The 22,766-nt window shown below is 45.5% G+C and overlaps 1 protein-coding gene across 3 annotated transcripts in view; it reads left to right on the forward strand.

Moving 5' to 3' along the window:
• Positions 1 to 3,516: 3,516 nt before the first annotated feature.
• tbc1d5 (TBC1 domain family, member 5) overlaps positions 3,517 to 22,766 on the forward strand; it is a 29,126-nt gene continuing 9,876 nt past the window's right edge. Inside the window, exons 1-20 of one of the 3 annotated variants that reach the window (XM_031586071.1) lie at positions 3,517 to 3,625; positions 8,893 to 8,992; positions 9,625 to 9,679; positions 9,918 to 10,026; positions 11,063 to 11,152; positions 13,036 to 13,110; positions 13,521 to 13,588; positions 13,695 to 13,797; positions 14,470 to 14,558; positions 14,779 to 14,829; positions 15,158 to 15,227; positions 16,808 to 16,980; positions 17,442 to 17,584; positions 17,748 to 17,854; positions 20,051 to 20,136; positions 20,487 to 20,773; positions 21,261 to 21,320; positions 21,944 to 22,152; positions 22,392 to 22,488; positions 22,649 to 22,728. In XM_031586071.1, the coding sequence (XP_031441931.1) occupies positions 8,896 to 8,992; positions 9,625 to 9,679; positions 9,918 to 10,026; positions 11,063 to 11,152; positions 13,036 to 13,110; positions 13,521 to 13,588; positions 13,695 to 13,797; positions 14,470 to 14,558; positions 14,779 to 14,829; positions 15,158 to 15,227; positions 16,808 to 16,980; positions 17,442 to 17,584; positions 17,748 to 17,854; positions 20,051 to 20,136; positions 20,487 to 20,773; positions 21,261 to 21,320; positions 21,944 to 22,152; positions 22,392 to 22,488; positions 22,649 to 22,728 (2,049 nt within the window). In that variant the 5' untranslated portion in view covers positions 3,517 to 3,625; positions 8,893 to 8,895. Of the gene's footprint in view, positions 3,626 to 3,665; positions 4,007 to 8,892; positions 8,993 to 9,624; positions 9,680 to 9,917; positions 10,027 to 11,062; positions 11,153 to 13,035; positions 13,111 to 13,520; positions 13,589 to 13,694; positions 13,798 to 14,469; positions 14,559 to 14,778; positions 14,830 to 15,157; positions 15,228 to 16,807; positions 16,981 to 17,441; positions 17,585 to 17,747; positions 17,855 to 20,050; positions 20,137 to 20,486; positions 20,774 to 21,260; positions 21,321 to 21,943; positions 22,153 to 22,391; positions 22,489 to 22,648; positions 22,729 to 22,766 lie in introns of those variants that run through there. The other 2 variants (XM_031586072.2, XM_031586073.1) reach the window with 2 other exon arrangements.

The raw sequence follows: 22,766 nt of genomic DNA on the forward strand, positions 1-22,766 counted from the left end.
TGTGTGTGTGTGTGTGTGTGTGTGTGTGTGTGTGTGTGTGTGTGTGAAGTTTGTTTTTGTGTTTTTCTAATGTGTGTGTGTGCGTGAGAGAGAAAGAGAGAAAGAAAGTAAGTGAGTATGTGCATGTCCCTGAGCATGGGTGTGTATGTGTGTGTGTGTGTGTGTGTGTGTGTGTGTGTGTGTGTGTGTGTGTGTGTGTGTGTATGTGTGTGTGTGTGTGTGTGTGTGTGTGTGTGTGTGTGTGTGTGTGTGTGTGTGAAAGGGAGATAGAGAGAGAAAGAGAGTAAGTGAGTAAGTGCATGTGCCTGAGCATAAGTGTGTGTGGGAGAAAGAAAGAGTAAGTGAGTGAGTGTGTGTGTGTGTGTGTGTGTGTGTGTGTGTGTGTGTGTGTGTGCCTGAGCATGGGCGTGTGTGTGTGTGTGTGTGTGTGTGTGTGTGTGTGTGAGTGAGTGTGTGTGTGTGTGTGTGTGCCTGAGCATGGGTGTGTGTGTGTGTGTGTGTGTGTGTGGCTAAGGATGGGTGTGTGTGTGTGTGTGTGTGTGTGTGTGTGTGTGTGTGTGTGTGTGTGTGTGTGTGTGTGTGTGTGTGTGTGTGTGTGCCTGAGTGTGGGTGTGTGTGAGGGTGAGTAAAATGTCAATAAATGTCCACCACCAAATCGATCACCGTTATGATCATCATCATCATAACAAGAGTGTTACGTGCTAAGTATAAGCTACATAAGTACTTTTCCAGACAAACTGGGGCTACATATGGTGAATCTGAATGAAATGAATGCCTCCATTTTGGAATGTTTGTCATGTCATTCCTAGCTGTGGAGCCTCAGAATCCATACCACCATTTCCCCGCTAGCAATGGCATTGGCTAACAGCCCATCGAGAAAGGAGGATAATTAACAATTAACGAGTCCTATATAAAGGAGTCTGTGGCCTGAACATCTTAATTACTGTAATTAGCTGGGAAACTGGGAGATGTGAAAAAACCCTTAGGACCGGCCTGAGTGAGTCATTCTCATCATCCTAGTGCTAGCATTGCACTGCAGTAGGCCCCTTGTTCATCTGGGTAGTGTACTATATGCACTGCTGATGTTATGAACACGTAGTAAGGATGGCATCTTAGCGTTAGCAGACTACTGCTGGTGTTATGAACACGTAGTAAGGATGGCATCTTAACATTACACTGAGTGTACTGAAACGTGTGTGTATGTGAGTATGTGACAGAGGTGTTTCGGTGTCTCTCTTCTATCGTCATCCTGTAGTGTGTACAGAGAGAGCGAGAGTGTGTGTTTGCATCGGCTGTTTTAATAGTTTGAGGTTGGTAGGATATTGAAGGTCTGAAACCTGAGAATATCAATTCCCTGAACTCTGCATCTAGACCACCTGCTAAACGGCCATGATTGGATGCAGCAGGGCCAGAGGGAGAATCCAAAACCTGTGAGGAAAGAGAAGAGCATGAGTGCATCCAGCATATGCAAACACACACACTCACACACTCACACACACACACACTCACTCACTCACACCCCCCCCCCCCACACACACACACACTCACACACTCACTCACTCACACACCCACCCACACAGACTCAGACTCACACTCACACACACACACACACGCTTACACTCTCACACACACACACTCACACACACACTCACACCCACACTCACACACATACTCACACACACACCTCCCCTCCCTCCTCCCTCCCTCTCTCTCTCTCTATCTCTCTCTCTCATACACACAGATACACACACACTGCTGTTGCTGTAGTTGCACGGTAATGACACTCTGATTGGTTGCACAGCATCTCACTCTCTCCTGTTCCACCTCAGGGCCATGCTGAACAACAGCCTCAATATCACAGAGACTTAATCTACCAGAACTATCAACAACACACACACTCAAGGGTAAACACACACACACACACACACACACACACACACACATGCCCTCCTGCTCCAGTTAAAAAAAGACAACATGAACCAGAGCTATCAACAAACATAAAACCTGAAGTATCTCAAGTAGACCTTTATTTACCAAATCAGGTTAATTGATCCATGGCCTTTTTCCTATCTATCCTGAGGTGCTGACTACATACACTCAAAACACAGAGAGATGTTCACACTCACATATAAATACATACAGCGACACACATTTATATACACTTACTCCCAAGAGGTGTGTGTGTGTGTGTGTGTTTGTAGATATATGTTCAAAAACATCTCTACCATCTGCATATGGAACCAGGGGAACGTCCCTTTCTCCTGCTGCCATGGCAACCCTGCAGAGCTTCAGGCAGAAGGTGGAGCCTCGCCCAGATGAGGAGGCGGTCCAGGCAATCTTAGCCCAACTGGGCGTGGTCGAGGACCCCATCATCAGATTCCTCCTAGAACAGGACACATCAATTGTGATCATGAAGTGAGCAAAGTGCCTAACACCCAACTGCCCCCTGGGCTGCCCACTCCTCCTAGTGTGTGTGTGCTAATTGCTCACTGCTAGTGTGTGTGTGTGTGTGTGTGTGTATGTGTGTGTGTGTGTGTGTGTGTGTGTGTGTGTGTGTGTGTGAGTGTGTGTTTGTGAGTGAGTGTTCACTGTCAACGGCGAGTTAAATTCAGTCCAGGAGTCCTTATTCCCCTCAGGGCTGTTTCGGTGGAGTGACCGCTTTTGAATCCAGACTGGTTTGGATCGAGGAGATTGTTCCTTGACAGGAACTCTGTGACCTGTTTGGAAGTTGCCCTCTCAATGGTTTCAGATAGGAGCGTGAGAAGTGCTTGACAAGTGCTTTATCCACTGAACTACAGGAACTGACAAAACCAAATATTGACATGTTTAGCTGGTAAGCCTTTCACAGTTGTCATCCAGTCCACTACAGACGCCAGTCCATTGGGTCCTCTCACAGTAGTCATCCAGTCCACTACAGACGCCAGTCTATTGGGTCCTTTCACAATCCTGAGATTGGGTGTGATTTGCCTGTACCTGCCTGTTTGGTTGTGTTCTCCTTTCCCCTGGTGGATCATGTGCTTTAAAGATGCAATCATAAACATAAACAAACAATGCCAATATCTATACCTTTGTGGAAATAAAAGCCTTACTGTGGTAAACATGGAGTCTGGATTTCACGAGTGAGTATAGTAATGTGTGCAGAGTAGAAACATGACCCTATGCAGTGTTAATTTACCTCATGGCGTGCCATGTCAAACTTTTATGTCGACTAGAACTAAGCAGAATTAAATAATCCTTGTCTGACCAGTCAGTAAATCATAATTCTTCCTAGATTAATAAAACCATAAATTAATTTAAAAATCTCGATTGAGGGAAATCCGCTTTAAGAAATTCTAGGTTAAGTCTAGATTAGTGCCTCATGTAATTTGTCTGTGCTGGATCCGTGTTGGGAACCCCTGATATGTCTCCTGCACTGATCAGTACAGTATAGAGACAGTCTGCGCCAACCCTCTTTTTAGGCACCAGGGGGCCTTCCGCTTTGCGTGGCCGGCTGCCATCATGACGTCCTTTACGTGCGCGTCACGTGCATGATCAGCTGGTCAGGGACACATCCGCCTGACTCGCGCGAGTGTTTACATGCAGACCGAGAGAAGCAGAATGGGGGTACTCTTATAAAACTTTTCAGGTAAAAAAAAATAATAACCTTTTAAACCGGCATGTTTGTGCAACATTGTACAGATACGTTAAGCCACGACCGCAATTGACTAGGCTAAATTAGCTTCGTTACTGTGAACACGCTAGTTACATTTTTGCCTCGCAAGGCCTGTTCAATCAGGCAACGTTATTCTGTGCCTCCAGCAAATAAGGAAAATCTATACGACTTGGCCTCGGGCCGTCATTTTTTCTGTTTGATTGTCACGTAGTTTGCCAGGTTAAAATTCACCCAACGGTGTCAGATTTAGTAGAGAGCAGAAATGATGCAGGACAGAGCTCGAGCTACTAGTTCCCGGTTTTGAACGAAAGGAACTACCCTTAGGCTACTGCAGAAGAAATACGGAGTTAAGAGGTACCGCCACACAAATGTACTGCGTAACTCCATCGCCATAAGGTGTAATAGTTTTGGTTAACTGCCAACTGACCGCAGCCGTGGTGAAATCGGCTGTCGGTTGACAGTGGCTTTTCCTTCTTTCCCTACTGGACTTAGGACACGCTACTCCACGTAACCCATCGATACTTCACCGTGACAATTAAGGAACACAACCCATAGCAGTGTCGAACAACGAGTAGTTCGATGACAATTTGGTGTCTAAATAGTCGGCTTTGAATACCCTTCTCAGACACGAGTTGCAGTTGCAGTTGCAGTTGAAGGAGATCTCTACTGGGGCCTATTTGCGTAAATTCAGTCGCTAATGTAATGAGTTTTATTTTTATTTTGTGCTTCTGATAACTGACCACACACACCATTGGCGTTTCTAACACCAAAAACTGTCATGTAAATCGCATGCAGGCTGCCGAGTGATCGTGTCCATTGTTTAGGGAAACTAGATTATATGGACTAGTAGTCGGCATCACATTACAGTTCCGTTCATTCAAAAATAACAGATGGTATATCCACAAGATTTCCATCAACACTGGGTCCGGTGAGCAGATACTCCCACTGAGGGTGTACACCTGACATGGTTTGATATAAGAGGTTAGCATGGAGCCCTGGGCCAGGCTATTCCCATGAGGTTAGAGTTGAGAGGGTGCATTGTGGTTGGCACTGCTGGAGTTATCATATGTCTTTTGTGTGATCAGGGGTGTGGTGTGGTGTAGGGTACTGTTGGCACCGGTGGCATCTGGGCCCCAGTTTGCTACGGAGGCAGAGTCCACCTCGGAGCTCTACTGTGGCCCTGCTGCCCATGGGCAAAGGACTGTAGAGGGGCATGATGCCACACAGAGGCCAGAGGAGGGCCAGACCAGGGCCAGACCCGGGCCAACATTCCAACATGTCTGTTCTGTGGCTCTGCTTCAGTGTGGAGAGAGAGGTTGAGATTGAGGCGAACAGTAATGTGAAATCATGTTGTTCCTAAAGACTGGCATCTGTCAGGACTATGTATGGTGTTTTTTGTGAGTTATTGGTTTTCTTTATCTAGTTTATCTTTATCTACCCAACTCTTCAGAGAGCGCCTCTTTTCCTAACTTGCACGTCCTCTCCCTTCCTCTACCTCTCCTTATCTTTCCTCTAATGCTATCTCCTCTAACTAGTACTTATCTCGCACTTACTGTAGTTACATTGCTGCATTTTTTTTTTATTTCTTATGTAAAGTAGTATTTATTACACTAGGTCTCTATTGCTCGTAGCTTGATTGTTCTCTCCTTTGTACGTCGCTTTGGATAAAAGCGTCTGCTAAATGACTAAATGTAATGTTAATGTAGCTTCAATGTTAAAGTAGAAGACTCCATTAAGCGCTCTCAATGTGCTCTAATGTACGCTGAAGACTGTCAGCACAGGTCCTCCCATTTTTGCCTCTATTTTAGTTTTTCACCAACCGGAAGCTGAGTTTCAGTTCATCTGTCTAATACTGCACGCACCAAGGAGCACAAACCCTGTTGAATGCTTTTTCCAAAAAGAGGCAGTGAAAGTCTGTGTAGTGCTTTATGGTAGAAGTAAGGGGAATTCGTGTATACAAATGTGTGACGTGGAAATTGCACCATTCCTACTTTCTATAGGAACAATATGTTCTATGTGGTGAAACGTGTCTGTTGCATGGCTTAACAGTGGTGCAACAGGTACAGCCCAGCTGCAAAATGAGAGCTGGGCTCCAGATGCCTTAAGGTATGCTGAAGGCAAGCTTTAGCACCTAGGGGTTTTAGCCTTGTCGCTAAAAGACCAGCTTTAGCACCTAGGGGTTTTACCCTCTTCGCTAAAAGACCAGCTTTAGCATCCAGCGGTTTTAGCCTTGTCGCTAAAGACAAACTTAAGCATCCAGGGGTTTTAGCATCCAGGGATTTTAGCCTTGTCACTAGAGGAGACAAGCTTTAGCACCCAGGGGTTATATCCTCATCGCTTAAGACAAGCTTAAACAGCCAGGGGTTTTATCCTCGTCGTCAAAGACAAGCTTTAGCATTCAGAGGTTTTGGCCTTGTCACTAGAGGAGCTATTTTGTCAGTTCAAGTCCAGTGCGGTATTGTGCTTCTCACAGCACAGATTAAGAAGCAGTGATTCATATTACAGTGATTCACACATGACCCTGGGCATGGAGCATAAGACTTGTAGACTCAGTACTCACTGTTTTGTAAACAAAATCCCTTTTGTACTCAAATAATAGTGAAGTAATCACTGCATTTCAATCTTTCCATAAATGTGCCCTCCATAGATTGACATTGGGGTCAGATTTACTGACTGACTAAGTGGTTCTCCTCTGGTGTGTCTGTTGGTACATTGTGTGTGTGTGTGTGTGTGTGTGTGTCAGGGGTTTTAGCCTTCTCCTCTGGTGCCTCTTAGTGCTGTGGTACTGTGTGTGTGTGTGTGTGTGTGTGTGTGTGTGTGTGTGTGTGTGTGTGTGTATATATGTCAGGGGTCTTAGCCTTCTTGTCTGGTGTCTCTGTTGGTACTGCGGTATTTGCAGGCAGCACCTAGTCCCTGCAATCATACAAGTCTCTTGAATGGAGCAGCAAGGCCTGTGTCTAAGAAAGTGGTGTATATTAGGGCTGTGTTATTGCTCCGACAGAGGCTCTGACCCCAGGCTCTACTGCCCCTGTTTTCACTCTGCTACCCCTCTCCATCTGGGAGTTGCAGATTTGAAGGAGGTGGGGTTTTTTTTGTGGTTGAGACATTTGTTAGTTGAGGGTTTTATACAGACCACTGCAGGCTGTTGAGTGAGTGAGTGAGTGAGTGAGTGAGTGAGTGAGTGAGTGAGTGAGTGAGTGTGTGTGACGTGTCTCTGGTTGCGGGATGGTGCATAGGTATTTTTGGCGTGTGTGTGTGTGTGGTCAGGTTTGCTGGGTGAAACTGAGGTTGCGTACTTTCCAACAGGTCATATGATATTTTCTATGTGAGCTAGTGTGTGAAGTGAAGGGTTAAGGACTGTGTGTGTGTGTGTGTGTGTGTGTGTGTGTGTGTGTGTGTGTGTGTGTGTGTGTGTGTGTGTGTGTGTGTGTGTGTGTGGTCGTGATCCCTAGGCAGCCCCGGTGGCTGGTGAGATTCTTGGTAGTCATGTGGTTGAGGGAGCTTGCAGGGCTGTAATTGGAGGGTGAAGTAGAGACATGTGAGTTTGTTTAAGTAAAAGCTCCTGAGCTCAGGGTCCTTCTCTCTCTCTCTCCCTCCTTACCTTCTCTCCCTCTCTCTCTCTCTCTCTCCCTACCTTTTCTCTCTCTATCTCTTTCTCTCTCACTTTTCTTCATCATTCCCTGTATTCCCCCTCTCTACCTCTCTCCCCATCATTTCCTGCGATCGTTCCTATTTTTATTGATTTCTTGTGTTATTTCTCACATGTCCTCAGGGAGTTATAGATGAATGTTTCCCTTTCAATTCTACAACAGAGAGGGGCCTTTACAGGGCAGAAGAGGGTTCAAGGTTTCAGTTCTCTTTCTCTATCTCACACACCACACACACACGTGTGTGTGTGTGTGTGTGTGTGTGTGTGTGTCTCTCTTCTTCTATCCTTCCTCATGAGTCTATCTGAGTGTGTGGGAATGAGAGATAGATATGTGGTATGCAGACCTACAGTTATCTCCACACACACACACACACACACACACACACACACACACACACACACACACAAACACTCTGTGTGTGTTTGTCTCTCTCTCTCACACACACACACACACACACAGACACACTTACACACTCACTCTGTCTGTCTGTCTGTCTGTCTGTCTGTCTGTCTATCTGTCTGACCCCTCTCCCTAACGAGTCTACTTAAATATGTGGGAATGAGATGGATATGGATATGTGGTATGCAGACCTAGAGTTATCCACACACACACACACACACACACACACACACTCATTCTTTCACATGCCCACACTAACCATCTGCTACCAGTAACCTGCCCACAGAACAAACTAAGATGCATTCAGTGCTCTGCTTGGCTTCTTATGTGGTTGGTCGCGTGTGGCTAGCGAGACTGTGTGTGTGTTGTGTGTGTGTGTGTGTGTGTGTGTGTGTGTGTGTGTGTGTGTGTGTGTGTGTGTGTGTGTGTGTGTGTGTGTGTGTGTGTGTGTGTGTGTGTGTCTCAATTCAGGCCTCATCTCAGCCCATCCATTATGCTGCTGAACACACCTTAATAGCCACGCCACGCCTTCATTATGTCATCACTGTTAAACTAACACTAACGCCTTCATTCTGTCATCACTGTTAAACTAACACTAACGCCTTCATTCTGTCATCACTGTTAAACTAACACTAACGCCTTCATTCTGTCATCACTGTTAAACTAACACTAACGCCTTCATTCTGTCATCACTGTTAAACTAACACTAACGCCTTCATTCTGTCATCACTGTTAAACTAACACTAACTCCTTTATTCTGTCATCACTGTTAAACTAACACTAACTCCTGTTTGCGCTGATCGTGACGTCATGGCTCCACTAACTCAACTAACTAACTGCCTACATCTCTATCATTGCTGCATTGCAGTGATTCTGTTTCCATGAAGTTCACCTCCCTCTGTGCAGGGGCTGAACCCATTATTGCATACGGTATCTGTCGGAGACACTAGCTTCTGAACCTGATGACTTGGAAGTGTTCCTTTGCATTGATCGGCTAAAGTCAGGTCTCTGATTCTGTTCTTTTGCATTGATCCCGGTTCAAATCAGGTCTCTGATTCCGGTCTTTTGCATTGATCTTGGGTCAGGTCTCTAATTCTGTTCTTTCCCTGTGTCTGTGTGTGTGTCTGTGTGTGTCTGTGTGTGTCTGTGTGTGTCTGTGTGTTCTGCGTGTGTGTGTGTTTGCGTTTGCAGGACATGCAGCACCCAAACTTTGAGACGAGGCACCCTCTGCAGACGGAGGAGCAGGAAACAGGATATGACCCTCTCCAGAACTTCAACAGGAACCGCGGGCGTGAGTCTCCTCTGTACCTGTGTCTGCATTCTGGATCCCTGCCACTCTCTCCTCCTCACTCACACCAGATTCTTGCCATAGAATTAAGTCATTATTTACCTTCATAAACATCTCAGTCTTTGTTTTTGACCAATTACGTATAAAAGTGAGCTTGATGAGTTCAATTTTTATGTCCATCCTCGGAATACACATGCTCCTTCTGGAGTACACTCAATACATATTAAATAATAATTTAATAATTATTACGATTCAAAACTAAAAGAGATAATGGAATATGTGTCAACATGTTTTCAGTGCTTCTGTGTACCCCTAGTGGTGATAAATGGTAACTACAGCTACCCATGCAATGTCTCTTGTCAGTGAGGCCTAATAGACCAAAACATTCATCCTGATCACCAGCTACAGAGTGTGTGATTAGATCATATGTTGACTGTTAAGAGAGGACTTGCTTTTATTGTTATTAATAGTAGTAATATATCTTCTACTTCTTGAATATCTTGGTGACCTAGTGCTAGAAGCTGAGCTCATGTGACAGCCAAGATATTCTCATTCCATCAGTTCCACTGTTCCATTCCGTGGTTCTATTCCGTTGCCTGTAATAGTTTGTTTTTGTTGGTGTGTTTGTTTATCAGTAGGAGGATCACTGGACAGTGGCTTAACGCCCGAATCTACATTCATCTCCTACAGGTTAGTGCGTGAGTGTGTGTGTGCGTGTGTGTGTGTGTGTGTGTGTGTGTGTGCGTGCGTGCGTGCGTGTGTATGTGTGTGCGTTTGTCATCGTGGCTATCATCATGGTCAGTAACTGTCTCTGTGTGTGTGATGTATGATTAGTTTGGACCTTATATACTCTGTGTATATCTCTGTGTCTTCTTCTAAATCCCTCATATCCCATTCTGTCTGTCTGTCTGTCTGTCTGCCTCTGCAGGAAAGAGTGGGATGGCTGGTTCCAGAACAGTAACTACCTGCCGCGCATCAGGCAGGCAGGCATTATCGGCCGATTGCGGAGCAGCCGATTCCGCAGTGTGTGCTGGAAGGTAACGGATTGAATGGCAGGGAGGGGAAGAATGGGGCGAGGGTGTGTGAAGCAGTGAGAGGAGTGTGTGAAGCAGTGAGAGGAGTGTGTGAAGCAGTGAGAGGAGTGTGTGAAGCAGTGAGAGGAGTGTGTGAAGCAGTGAGAGGAGTGTGTGAAGCAGTGAGAGGAGTGTGTGTAGCAGTGAGAGGAGTGTGTGTAGCAGTGAGAGGAGTGTGTGAAGCAGTGAGAGGAGTGTGTGAAGCAGTGAGAGGAGTGTGTGAAGCAGTGAGAGGAGTGTGTGAAGCAGTGAGAGGAGTGTGTGAAGCAGTGAGGGGGGTGTGTGAAGCAGTGAGAGGAGTGTGTGAAGCAGTGAGAGGAGTGTGTGAAGCAGTGAGAGGGTGTGTGAAGCAGTGAGAGGAGTGTGTGAAGCAGTGAGAGGAGTGTGTGAAGCAGTGAGAGGAGTGTGTGAAGCAGTGAGAGGGGTGTGTGAAGCAGTGAGAGGAGTGTGTGAAGCAGTGAGAGGAGTGTGTGAAGCAGTGAGAGGAGTGTGTGAAGCAGTGAGAGGAGTGTGTGAAGCAGTGAGAGGAGTGTGTGAAGCAGTGAGAGGAGTGTGTGTGAAGCAGTGAGAGGGGTGTGTGAAGCAGTGAGAGGAGTGTGTGTGAAGCAGTGAGAGGAGTGTGTGAAGCAGTGAGAGGAGTGTGTGAAGCAGTGAGAGGAGTGTGTGAAGCAGTGAGAGGAGTGTGTGAAGCAGTGAGAGGGGTGTGTGAAGCAGTGAGAGAGTGTGTGAAGCAGTGAGAGAGAGTGTGTGAAGCAGTGAGAGGAGTGTGTGAAGCAGTGTTGTGTTGTTGTTATTGATCTGGATAAAATTAGGGAGTAGCACGAGACTATGATGTCATCTAAGATGGAGTCTGGCTCTGGAATAGACCCAGATCCATACTAGATAAGGGCCGTGTGTGTGGTGTGTGGTGTTGTCTTGTGTGTGTGTGTGTGTGTGGGGTGCGATGGTTATTTTGTGTTTATTTTGTGCATGTGTGTGCGATGATGTGTGTGTTGTGCAGCTGTATCTTGAGGTGCTTCCAGAGGATAAGACTCAATGGATCAACAAGACCAAGGCGCTCCGAGACCAGTATGAGAAGATCAAAGAGATGGTGAGGAGAACACATACACACACACACACACACACACACTCTGTGCTTGTGTGTATGCTTGCTCGCGTCTTGAAGTCAGTGAGTTGCCTGACAGAACAGTGCTGCGGTCGAATGGTCTTTTAGTAGTAGTTTAACAGTTAAGTAGTTTAGTAGAAGTTTAACAGTTAGGTAGTTTAGTAGAAGTTTAATAGTTAAGTAGTTTAGTAGAAGTTTAATAGTTAGGTAGTTTAGTAGAAGTTTAATAGTTAAGTAGTTTAGTAGAAGTTTAACAGTTAAGTAGTTTAGTAGAAGTTTAACAGTTTTAAGTAGTTTAGTAGAAGTTTAATAGTTAAGTAGTTTAGTAGAAGTTTAATAGTTAGGTAGTTTAGTAGAAGTTTAATAGTTAAGTAGTTTAGTAGAAGTTTAACAGTTAAGTAGTTTAGTAGAAGTTTAACAGTTAAGTAGTTTAGTAGAAGTTTAATAGTTAAGTAGTTTAGTAGTAGTTTAACAGTTAAGTAGTTTAGTAGTAGTTTAACAGTTAGGTAGTTTAGTAGAAGTTTAATAGCAGTTTTTTTGCTTAAGAAGGTTCCCAACTGTGCCAAATGACCCAGAAGTATCTAAGTGTCGGAGATAATGCCGTCCCACGATTCCTTGCGGCATCATCAACAAACAATAAACATGACCCATGTCAATAACATTCACCACTGCATAATTACGTAGCCTAGTGTATGTGCAGTCTGATTCTCTTTGCACCGCGTAAAGGACGTAATTGTTTTTTTTTACTATTCAACCACAGCCCAGGTGTAAATGCTAAGATGTGGGTTGATTTCTCTTTGAAAGGAACAGCTGAGAGAGTAGAAGGAAGGGTGCGCCCTCTTGTGGAGTGGAGGGCGTTCTGATGAACACAGGTAGAGTTGGGTCAGCTGTGTGGATCCAGCGGATGAACCAAATCCAGTTGTGGATTTACAGTATCAGCTGCTTCTGTGATGTCCATCGAGTTCAGAGGAGACAGTTTGGGACCTGAGAGAGAGATTGGCAGAGTGCTGGGATATATAGAGGAGAGAGATTGGGAGACTGCTAAGATATTTAAAGGAGGGAGATTGGCAGTCTTTCCCACTTAGATTGACAGTATTGAAAATGCGGTCTGTGATTCTAATCCGATACACTTTTGGGCAAATTCAGCGAACTAGTCGTCCCAGTCCTGTAGCTGTCCACTCTAGTGTGTGTGCTCAATGGGATTTCTTGGCTCTGTAAATGGGACACAAACATAGTGGCTCAGACTGAGCTAATTCTATCCAATCAATACATTGCTTCAGGAGCAGGGAAGGGAGGGGTGTAATTTGATTGGGTGATGAGCTAAAATGTCAACGAGTCTCTTTAAGACAGACACATACCTCACCACACATGCCTCAGGACCCCTTGAATCCTACCTGCCCATGTAGACACTCTACTCTCTGAGTTTAAGAGGAAGCCATCTTAGGCTGCATCTTTAGTCCTTCCCCTCCGTGGCCATCAGAACCCATTTCAGAAACTGACCCTGTGATCAGGATGCCAAACCATCCGCTTCCTGAGGAAACTCTAGACCCCCAGGCATCTAGTACACACACACACACACACACACACACACACACCACACACACACAACACACACACACCACACACACACACACGCCTCTGAAGGCCAGGATACGACATCAGGATTAATGTCAGAAAGGGCTTTGGCAGCTACTGCAGATCCACCACATCCCAGCCGGAGGAGCTGCTGTGCATGCGTCCAAACAAGCTGGATCTGGTTTTAGAAAGGATGTGTGTTTACGACTGCACATGTTGTGTTTGTGTTTGTAACGTTGTGTATGTACTAGATTCATATTTATAATGAATTAATGTGTGTGCTTTTCCTCTAGCACATTACAAACCCACGGAAAGCTGCTGGCCAACAGGACCTTGTGGTAAACAACCCTCTATCGCAGGATGAGGGGGTGAGTGCCGATCATGACCCTGAACAATGACCTCTGACCTCTGTGACCCTGAGCATAGATTCTTAAACGCCCATGTAGTGCTAGCGTCATAACTTGCTTTTCAGTCATATCTCAATAGTGTGTAGTCTAGAGATATGATGGAGAAAGTAAGTGAAGTCCGTCCCAAGTGCTACATGAATGTTTGAGAACAAAACAAACACTTTGTTTGAACTATGACTTATGACTCTATTGACTGTGAGCAGGAGCCCATCCCTAACACTTAAGCTGCTCTGTCCCTCACACGCTGCTCTGTTTCCTGTTATGAACGTGTGTGTGTGTGTTCATGTGTGTGTGTTCATGTGTGTGTGTGTTCATGTGTGTGTGTTCATGTGTGTGTGTGCCTGTGTGTGTGTTCCTGTGTGCGTCTACAGAGTTTGTGGAATAAGTTCTTTCAAGACAAGGAGCTGAGAGGGATGATCAAACAAGACGTCATGAGAACGTGAGACCACTCACACTCACACTCACACTCACACAGTCACACAGTCAAATACTTCTACAAAGCAAATTATTTCAAGTCACACATACACTCTCACTTCTGTGATCAGGTTTCCAGAGATGAGGTATTTCCAGGAGGAAGACGTGAGGACGAAACTCACTGACATTCTTTTCTGTTACGCTCGAGAGAACCAGCAGCTGCTCTACAAACAGGTACACACACACACACACACACAGATGCGCAGAGGTGCGTGCACACACACACACACACACTCACTCACACACAGATGAGCAGAGGTACATGCACACACACAATCTCTCTCTCGCTCTCTGTCTCTCGTTTTCTCTCGCTTTCGCTCTCGCACACACACACACACACACACACACACACACACACACACACACACACACACACACAGACACACTTACCATTCCATTTCGTGTCTTCACATTCAACCCCTATTTCTGTAAGGCATCAATGAGCTGTTGGCTCCCATAATGTTACTATGCACACACACACACACACACACACACACACACACACACACACACACACACACACACACACACACACAGACACACAGACACACACACACACTTACCATTACATTTCGTGTCTTCACATTCAACCCCTATTTCTGTAAGGCATCAATGAGCTGTTGGCTCCCATAGTGTTACTATGCCACACACACACACACACTCTCTCACACACACACACACACACACACACACACACACACACACACACACACACACACACACACACACACACACACACACACACACACACACACACACACACACACACACACACACACACACACACACACACACACACACACACACACACACACACACACTGCTTACTCATCCCTCTCTCTGCAGGGCATGCACGAGTTGTTGGCTCCCATAGTGTTTGTATTGCACTGTGATCACCAGGCCTTTCAGCACGCAAGTGAAACCGCCAATCCCAGGTTAGTCCCGCCTCCTCACAACTACTCCACGGCAACAGACACATCAGAGTCAATGTCATGAATCGTCAATATTAAAATGGTGTGTGTCTTTGATTGTTTGCACTTGTGTGTGTGTGTGTGTGTGTATTTGATTGTATACGCCTTTTGTGTGTGTGTGTGTGTGTGTGTGTTTGATTGTTTACGCCTTTGTGTGTGTGTGTAATCAATTATGCCTTTGCAGTGAAGACATGAAGGAGTTGTTGAATCCCATGTTCCATGAACACGATGCCTAGTAAGTACTCATCATATAATAATCATCATCCTGCACCCTGTATCTTGTCACATATTTAATTTAATTTAGTGTTTAATCACACACATATATATATTGTACCCTGTATCATATCACATGTAATTAGGTGTTAAATCACACACACATATATATTCCACCCTGTATCAAGTGACATATTTAATTAGGTGTTAAATCACACACACACACACACATATATATATATATATATATTGTGAAGCACATCGGAGTAGAGCAGGAACACGTCTCACCCTCTGGTTTGGTCACATGACCACCTGACCATGTCACATGACCGTGTGTGTTTGTTACCCAGTGCCATGTTCTCTCACCTGATGGAGACTGCTGAACCCTGGTTCTCCAGCTATGAACGGGAGGTCAGGAAGGTGAGTCCCGACCACACACACACACACACACACACACAGGTATGCCAACACAAACAAATACATGTACAGTGGGGAAAATAAGTATTTGAACCCTGCCGATTTCGCAAGTTTGGCCACTTGCAAAGAAATGTGTGATCTATAATTGTAATAGTAGGTGTATTTTAACAGTGAGAAACAGAATATCAGCAAAAAAAATCCAGAAAACTGCATTTTATAACATTTATGACTTAATTTGCATTTGATGCAGAAAATAAGTATTTGAACCCCTAGCAAAACATGACTTAGTACTTGGTGGAATAACCCTTGTTGGCAAGCACAGACGTCAGACTTTTCTTGTAGTTGGTCACCAGGTTTACACACATCTCAGGAGGGATTTTGGTCCACTCCTCTTTGCAGATCCTCTCCAAATCCTTAAGGTTGCGTTTTCAATGGGAGGGAATGAGGGAATGAGGTTCAAGCCCAATATTCCACGTTACATGGCCCCATCCATAGTCCCCTCGATGCGGTGGAGTCGTCCTGTACCCTTGGCAGAGAAACAGCCCCAAAGCATAATGTTTCCACCTCCATGCTTGACGGTGGGGATGGTGTTCTTGGGGTCATATTCAGCATTCTTCCCCCTCCAAACGCGGAAAGTCGAGTTGATGCCAAAGAGCTTGATTTTGGTCTCATCTGACCACATCCTGTCTCCCAATCCTCCTTAGAATCATTCAAGTGTTCATTGGCAAACTTCAGACGGCCCTGTACATGTGCTTCCTTGAGCAGGGGGACCTTGCGAGTGCTGCAGTACTTCAAACCATTACGGCGTAGTGTGCTGCCAATGGTTTTCTTGGTGACTGTGGTCCCAGCTGCCTTGAGATCATTCACAAGCTCCCCCTGTGTAGTTCTGGGGTTATTCTGCACCTTTCGGATGATCACCGATACCGCACGAGGGGATATCTTGCATGGGCCCCAGACCTAGAGCGATTGACAGTTGTTTGGTGTTGCTTCCATTTACGAATAATCGCACCAGTAGTTGTCTGCTTCTCACCAAGCTGCTTGCCGATGGTTTTGTAACCCATTCCAGGTCTACAATCTTATCTCTGACATCCTTGGTCAACTCTTTGGTCTTGCCCATGGTGGTGAGGTTGAAGGTGTGAAGTATGATTCTTTGGACAGGTTTCTTTTATACACGTCACCAGTTGAGATCAGGTGTACCTTGTTAGGCCTAATAAGGACTAATCTGTGTGCTTCTTAGGCACATAACTGGTCATTGGGAGCAAGAATTCTTGCTGTTTGCTTGGGGGTTCAAATACTTATTTTCTGCATCAAATACAAATAAAGTCATAAATGTTATAAAATGCAGTTTTCTGGATTTGTTTGTTGATATTCTATTTCTCACTGTTAAAATACACCTACCATTACAATTATAGATCACACATTTCTTTGCAAGTGGCCAAACTTGCGAAATCGGCAGGGGTTCAAATTCTTATTTTCCCCACTATGTTAGACTAATATGCAAATTAGGTATTGGTGTTTGTATATGTGTGTGTATGTAACTCTGTGTGTGTGTGTGTGTGTGTGTGTGTGTGTGTGTTTTTCAGGGCAAAGAGGAGATGATGACTAGCATGCCCTTCGCTCGGCCGCAGGATGCAGGCCCATCCGTTGCCGTAGTTACCAAAGTGAACCGCATCCAGGAGCAGTTGGTGAAGAAGCATGACATCGAGCTGTACATGCACCTCAACCGCCTGGAGATAGCGCCGCAGATCTACGGCATGTGAGTGTGTGTGTGTGTGTGTGTGTGTGTGTGTGTGTGTGTGTGTGTGTGTGTGTGTGTGTGTGTGTGTGTGTGTGTGTGTGTGTGTGTTTGCGTATTTATGGTGATATGGGTTTCATTGGTACATGTGCAGAGGGAATAGAGCCATCACTGGTTAGACAGTGTGCAAGGTTATGCAGAGGGGAGATAACAATGTAGTTGTGTGTGTGTGTTTGTGTTTACCAGGCCATATATATTAATGATGGCGTGTGTTTTTGTATTTGCTTTTCTCATCAACAGATCCACTGTGTGTAAACCTTTATGTGCAGTATGTACTTACTTGTGTGTAATTGGTTTGTGTGTGTGTGTGTGTGTGTTGAATCTGCCTTTGTTTACAGTGAGTGTGTGAGTGCATTATTGAAGTAAGTATGTGCAGTGTGTGTATATAATATGTGAATGATGTGCATGTGTGTGTTTTGTAGTCGCTGGGTGCGGCTGCTGTTTGGTAGAGAGTTCCCTCTGCAGGACCTGCTGGTGGTGTGGGATGCTCTGTTCGCTGACAGCATCACTCTGGACCTGGTGGACTATGTGTTTGTAGCCATGCTGCTTTACATCAGAGATGCATGTGAGTCTCACACACACACACACACACACACACACACACACACACCTGCCTGCCTTGGTTTGTAAGTGCCAGTGTGTTTGTATACATGTTATTGCTGTACGGGTTTAATAAGTGTTAATAAGGTGTGTGTGTGCGTGTGTGTGTTTGTATGTGTGTGTTGCAGTGATTGCCAGTAACTTCCAGACGTGTCTAGGACTCCTCATGCACTATCCCCCGGTTGGAGACATCCATTCCATGCTGCAGAAGTCACTCTTCCTGAGAGACCCAAAGGTACACACACCAACTTCCATAAACACACACACACACACACACACACACACCCTACTGTTCCATGGCCATATTTCTCTGCTGGTTATAATTATTGCCATGGGGAGTCATAAACACTCCAACATACACAGTGAAAAGCTACGCATTATTACTGAGGGAAGGTGGTATAATGGTAGCACTGGTGTGTGTGTGTGTGTGTGTGTGTGTGTGTGTGTGTGTGTGTGTGTGTGTGTGTGTGTGTGTGTGTGTGTGTGTGTGTGTGTGTGTGTGTGTGTGTGTGTGTGTGTGTGTGTGTGTGTGTGTCACTGGCTAATTGCATTACTACTGAGGGAAGGTGGTATAATGGTAGCACTTGTGTGTGTGCGTGTGTGTCACTGGCTAATTGTGTGAAAAAACACAGGGGAAGAAATGGCTTAGTGTCATTGTTATAGTCATTATAGAACTGTTCCCATGGGGAGTTATAAACACACACACACACACATCCTGCAGCAGAAAGTTCTGTTCCCCTGAGACCCAAACGCGTAAACACACACACGCACACACACAGACACACCCTTCTGGAGGAAGCACAGTTCCACGAGAACTAAGGCTACAAATACACACAAACACACACTTTACTGAACAAAGCAATGTTCCTTAGACACACACACACACACACACACACACACACACACACACACACACACACACACACACACACACACACACACACACACCCTTCTGGAGGAAGCACAGTTCCACTGAGAACTAAGGCTACAAATACACACAAACACACACTTTACTGAACAAAGCAATGGCCCCCATTCTCGAACATTTTCTGAAGTTTCTTCTGAAATGTTTCTTACGGGCTTCGGAAAAACAACGTAAGCAAAAGACATCCGCCAAATTCATGCACGCTTGAAAATGTGGTCCTACGCAGCAGAAGTTTTCTGGGCTGTGCTCCCCCGGAAGAGTTTTCTTAAATTGAAAGCGCGTTCTCGTGCTCCTGAATTTGCATACATACACGCCCTGCCAGCTCCTTATAAGGGCACGCAACTGTAGTGACGTGTGCAGTCGGAATCGTGTACATTACATTTAGTCATTTAGCAGACATTTTTGTCCAAATCGACGTACAAGGGATAGAACAGTCAAGCTACGAGCAATAGAGACCTAGTGTAACAATAAATACTACTTTACATAAGAAATAGAAAAACGAAATAGGAAATAAAAACGAAGTGCAGGAATGTAACTGCTATAAGTGCAAGTTAAGCACTAGTCGAAGTGCCAGTTAGGAAGGGAGGTGCTCTCTGAAGAGTTGGGTCTTCAAAAGCTTCTTAAAGGTAGAATGGGACGCGCCTGCTCTGGTAGTGCTAGGCAGTTCGTTCCACCAACGTGGAACTACTTGAAAATTCTGGATTGCCGTACTTGCACAGACGGCAGTGCCAAACGACGCTCACTAGACGAGCGCAGCATTCCGGTGTAGTGCTTTTATTTATTTTATGACATCACGGTGCCTCGTAGAATCATGACTATAGGCCTACATGTGAAACGTAATTGTTAATGATACTTTAATCCGAGGATCTGTAGAGTTGATGTGAACGCAATCACCAACGATTTCTCACAAATTCATTAACACGGAGAGTTTTCTTAAATGCGATTCCTCAAAAAACCACAAGATGGCCCACGGGGCCATCTTGTGGTTTTTTAAGGAATCGCATTTGAGAAAACTCTGGCCGAGTTACGACTGCTATTTCGAGTTCGGAAAGTCTTCTGAAGTTCAGAGCAAATCCCAGATGAGAAAACTTTCATGAATGCCAAATGTTGTCCTAAATCCAATTCAGAAGAAATTCCTCTTAAATTCTTCTTAACTGCGTTCGAGAATGAGGCCCAATGTTCCTTAGAGACCCACACACACCTTACACACACACACACACACACACACACACACCCTTCTGGAGGAAGCACAGTTCCACTGAGAACTAAGGCTACCAATACACACAAACACACACTTTACTGAACAAAGCAATGTTCCTTAGAGACCCACACACACACACACACACCTTACACACACACCTTACACACACACCTTACACACACCTTACACACACACACACACACCTTACGCACACACACACACCCACACACACACACACCCACACACACACACACAAGACACACACACAATTTAAGTAATAGTTTTTCTGTGTTTGTTCACTGTAGAATAATCCTCGGCCGGTAAACTATCAGTTCCAGCAGAACCTCGATTACTACAAAACCCGTGGAGCTGAAATGTTCAATAAGACACGGTAAGTGTGTGTGTGTGTGTGTGTGTGTGTTTGTGTGTGTTAAATGATTATTATCTAGTTCTGTGCACCTTGCTTCCATGCATCTTTCTTTTCCCACCTTATTCATGTTTAGACGTACATTATCATTATGACCAATAAAGAATAAAATGAAAGAGAAGGATCACTGTTTTCTCTCTCCTCTCTCTCCTCCTCTCTTCCCTCTGTTCTCCTCCTCTCTCTTCCCTCTTTCCTCCTCTCTCTTCTCTCCTCCTCCTCTCTTCCATCTCTCCTCCTCTCTCTTCCCTCTGTCCTCCTCTCTCTTCCCTCTCTCCTCTCTTCCATCTCTCCTCCCTCTCTCTTCCGCCTCTCAGTAGTGCGAGTACTAGGGCCCCCCCTCTCAACATAAACAAAGTCTCCAGCTCTCTGCTGAGCTTCGGACGCAAGCTCATCTCCCCGGCGATATCGGGCGGAGCCGCCAGCGGCATCTCACCAATCAACAGCGAGGTGCTGTCGGCCACGCCCATGCCTGCAGCCACCCGCCACTCATCGGACCCGGCCAGTGCTGGCCCCACCCCCTCCCACTCGGCCGTGTCGCACGCGCAGACGCAGTCACACCGACTGCTCAAGTCTGAGAGTATGCCTGTACAGCTGAGCAAAGGTGAACAGACACACACACACACACACACACACACACACAAGAATATATATATACAGCACTATTTTATTACATTACTAAATGCAGCATTCAGAGGATGATGAGGGTGTTCAAAGTGTGTGTGTGTGTGTGTGTGTGAGTATAGTATATACCATAAGTATGGTGTGTACATTCAAACGTGTGACTGTATTTCCTTGTATTTGTATTTGGGTGTGTATACAAATGTACACTTGTGCATGATCTCGAGAGAGAGTGAGTGAGTGTGGGTATTGACTGTGTATACTGACTCTCATGATGGAGAGAGTGAGTGTGGGTATTGACTGTGTGTACTGACTCTCATGATGGAGAGAGTGAGTGTGGGTATTGACTGTGTATACTGACTCTCATGATGGAGAGAGTGAGTGTGGGTATTGACTGTGTATACTGACTCTCATGATGGAGAGAGTGAGTGTGGGTATTGACTGTGTGTACTGACTCTCCCGTCCTGCAGATGTAGGCTGTAGTGGGTCTCAGGTCTCTCTCCCTACCCAGATTCTTTCTGATACCCCAGGTAACTGCTGCCATGGCTACTGCATCAGCACCAATGTGTGTGTGTGTGTGTGTGTGTGTGTGTGTGTGTGTGTGTGCGCTCGCAGTTAGTGCATGCTATGTATTATGTATATATGCCGCTTCTGTGTGTGTGTGTGTTTTGGCTGGCAGGTTTGTGTGTGTTTGCATGGCACATCATAAAGAGGCATGCAGTGCTGCTGTTTGGCTTGCTTGTTTGTGGGGTAGAAAGAATCACCAGTGTGAATCACACACACTTGAATGCACCAGCCGTCTTCTCTGCTTCTGTGGTCTCTTCCTTAAATTTGAGTTTCCTGCTGCTGATGGCTATTCCAGTGTACACTGGTGTGCACTCATTGATCACTCACAATCTAAAGACAATCACTTTTAAAAATCACGTGTAGATGCTGCTCTGTTTGACACACGTCTTGTACTCTTGTACTCAAGTACTCGAAATGCTGACTCACATGCATCTTACACTCACACTCCTGACTCTCTTTCTCTCTCTCCATCCCTCCCTCCTTGAATCCTTAATTTCTCTCTCTCTCTTTACCATGACTCCCCTGTCTCTCTCTTTCCCTCCCTCCCTCTCACTCACTCACTCCCTCCCTCCTCCCTCTCTCTCAGGATACTCCTCGAGGACGGTTAGCTCCTCCCCTAGTATTGAAAGTCTGTCTAGTGGGCGTGACCATGCCATGGCGTCCCCGCCCCTCCCCGCATCAAGAGGGCGGGACTCCAGCACCTCGTCCCCGCCCCTCTCTGCCACTAAGAAAGACTCCTTCTTCAACATCAGCCGCTCACGATCCCACAGCAAGACTGTGGGCAGGAGAGACACGGTCAGAATCAGCCGCACCTTTATCTGTCTCTCTCTCTTTCTCTGTCTCTCTGTCAGTCTGTCTATTTATCTATTGATCTAAATCATGTTTATTTGTGCGTGTTTTTCTGTCTGTCTGGGAGTGTGTGTGTCTTTCTCTCTCTCTCTCTCTCTTTTTCTCTCTCTCTCTCTCTTGGTGTGTGTGTGTGTGTGTGTGTGTGTGTGTGTGTGTGTGTGTGTGTGTGTGTGTGTGTGTTGCAGGAGGAGCTGGAGGCCCAGGTGTCATTTCTGCAGGGTCAGATTAATGACCTGGAGGCCATGAGCAAATACTGTGGCAAGATGATGAATGTGCACATCGGTGAGCACAGTAGCCAATCATCATGCACTCTGATGAATAAACAGCCAATCATAATGCCCTCTGCTGAATAAACAGCCAATCATAATGCACTCAGTGATATATCTTTGACTCATAAAAAAAACTCATTGCAATTTTGTCTTTGTCTTGACCTTGACCTCAGGTAAAATCCAGGAGGTGATTTTGCAGGAGCATCTGCAGAAGGAGGATGAGGTTTTAGTGTCACTGGCTGGACTAAAGCAGGTATGATCTTAATTACACACACACACACACACACACAC

Source organism: Clupea harengus, chromosome 19, assembly GCF_900700415.2.
Source record: "Clupea harengus chromosome 19, Ch_v2.0.2, whole genome shotgun sequence".
NCBI lineage: Eukaryota > Metazoa > Chordata > Actinopteri > Clupeiformes > Clupeidae > Clupea > Clupea harengus.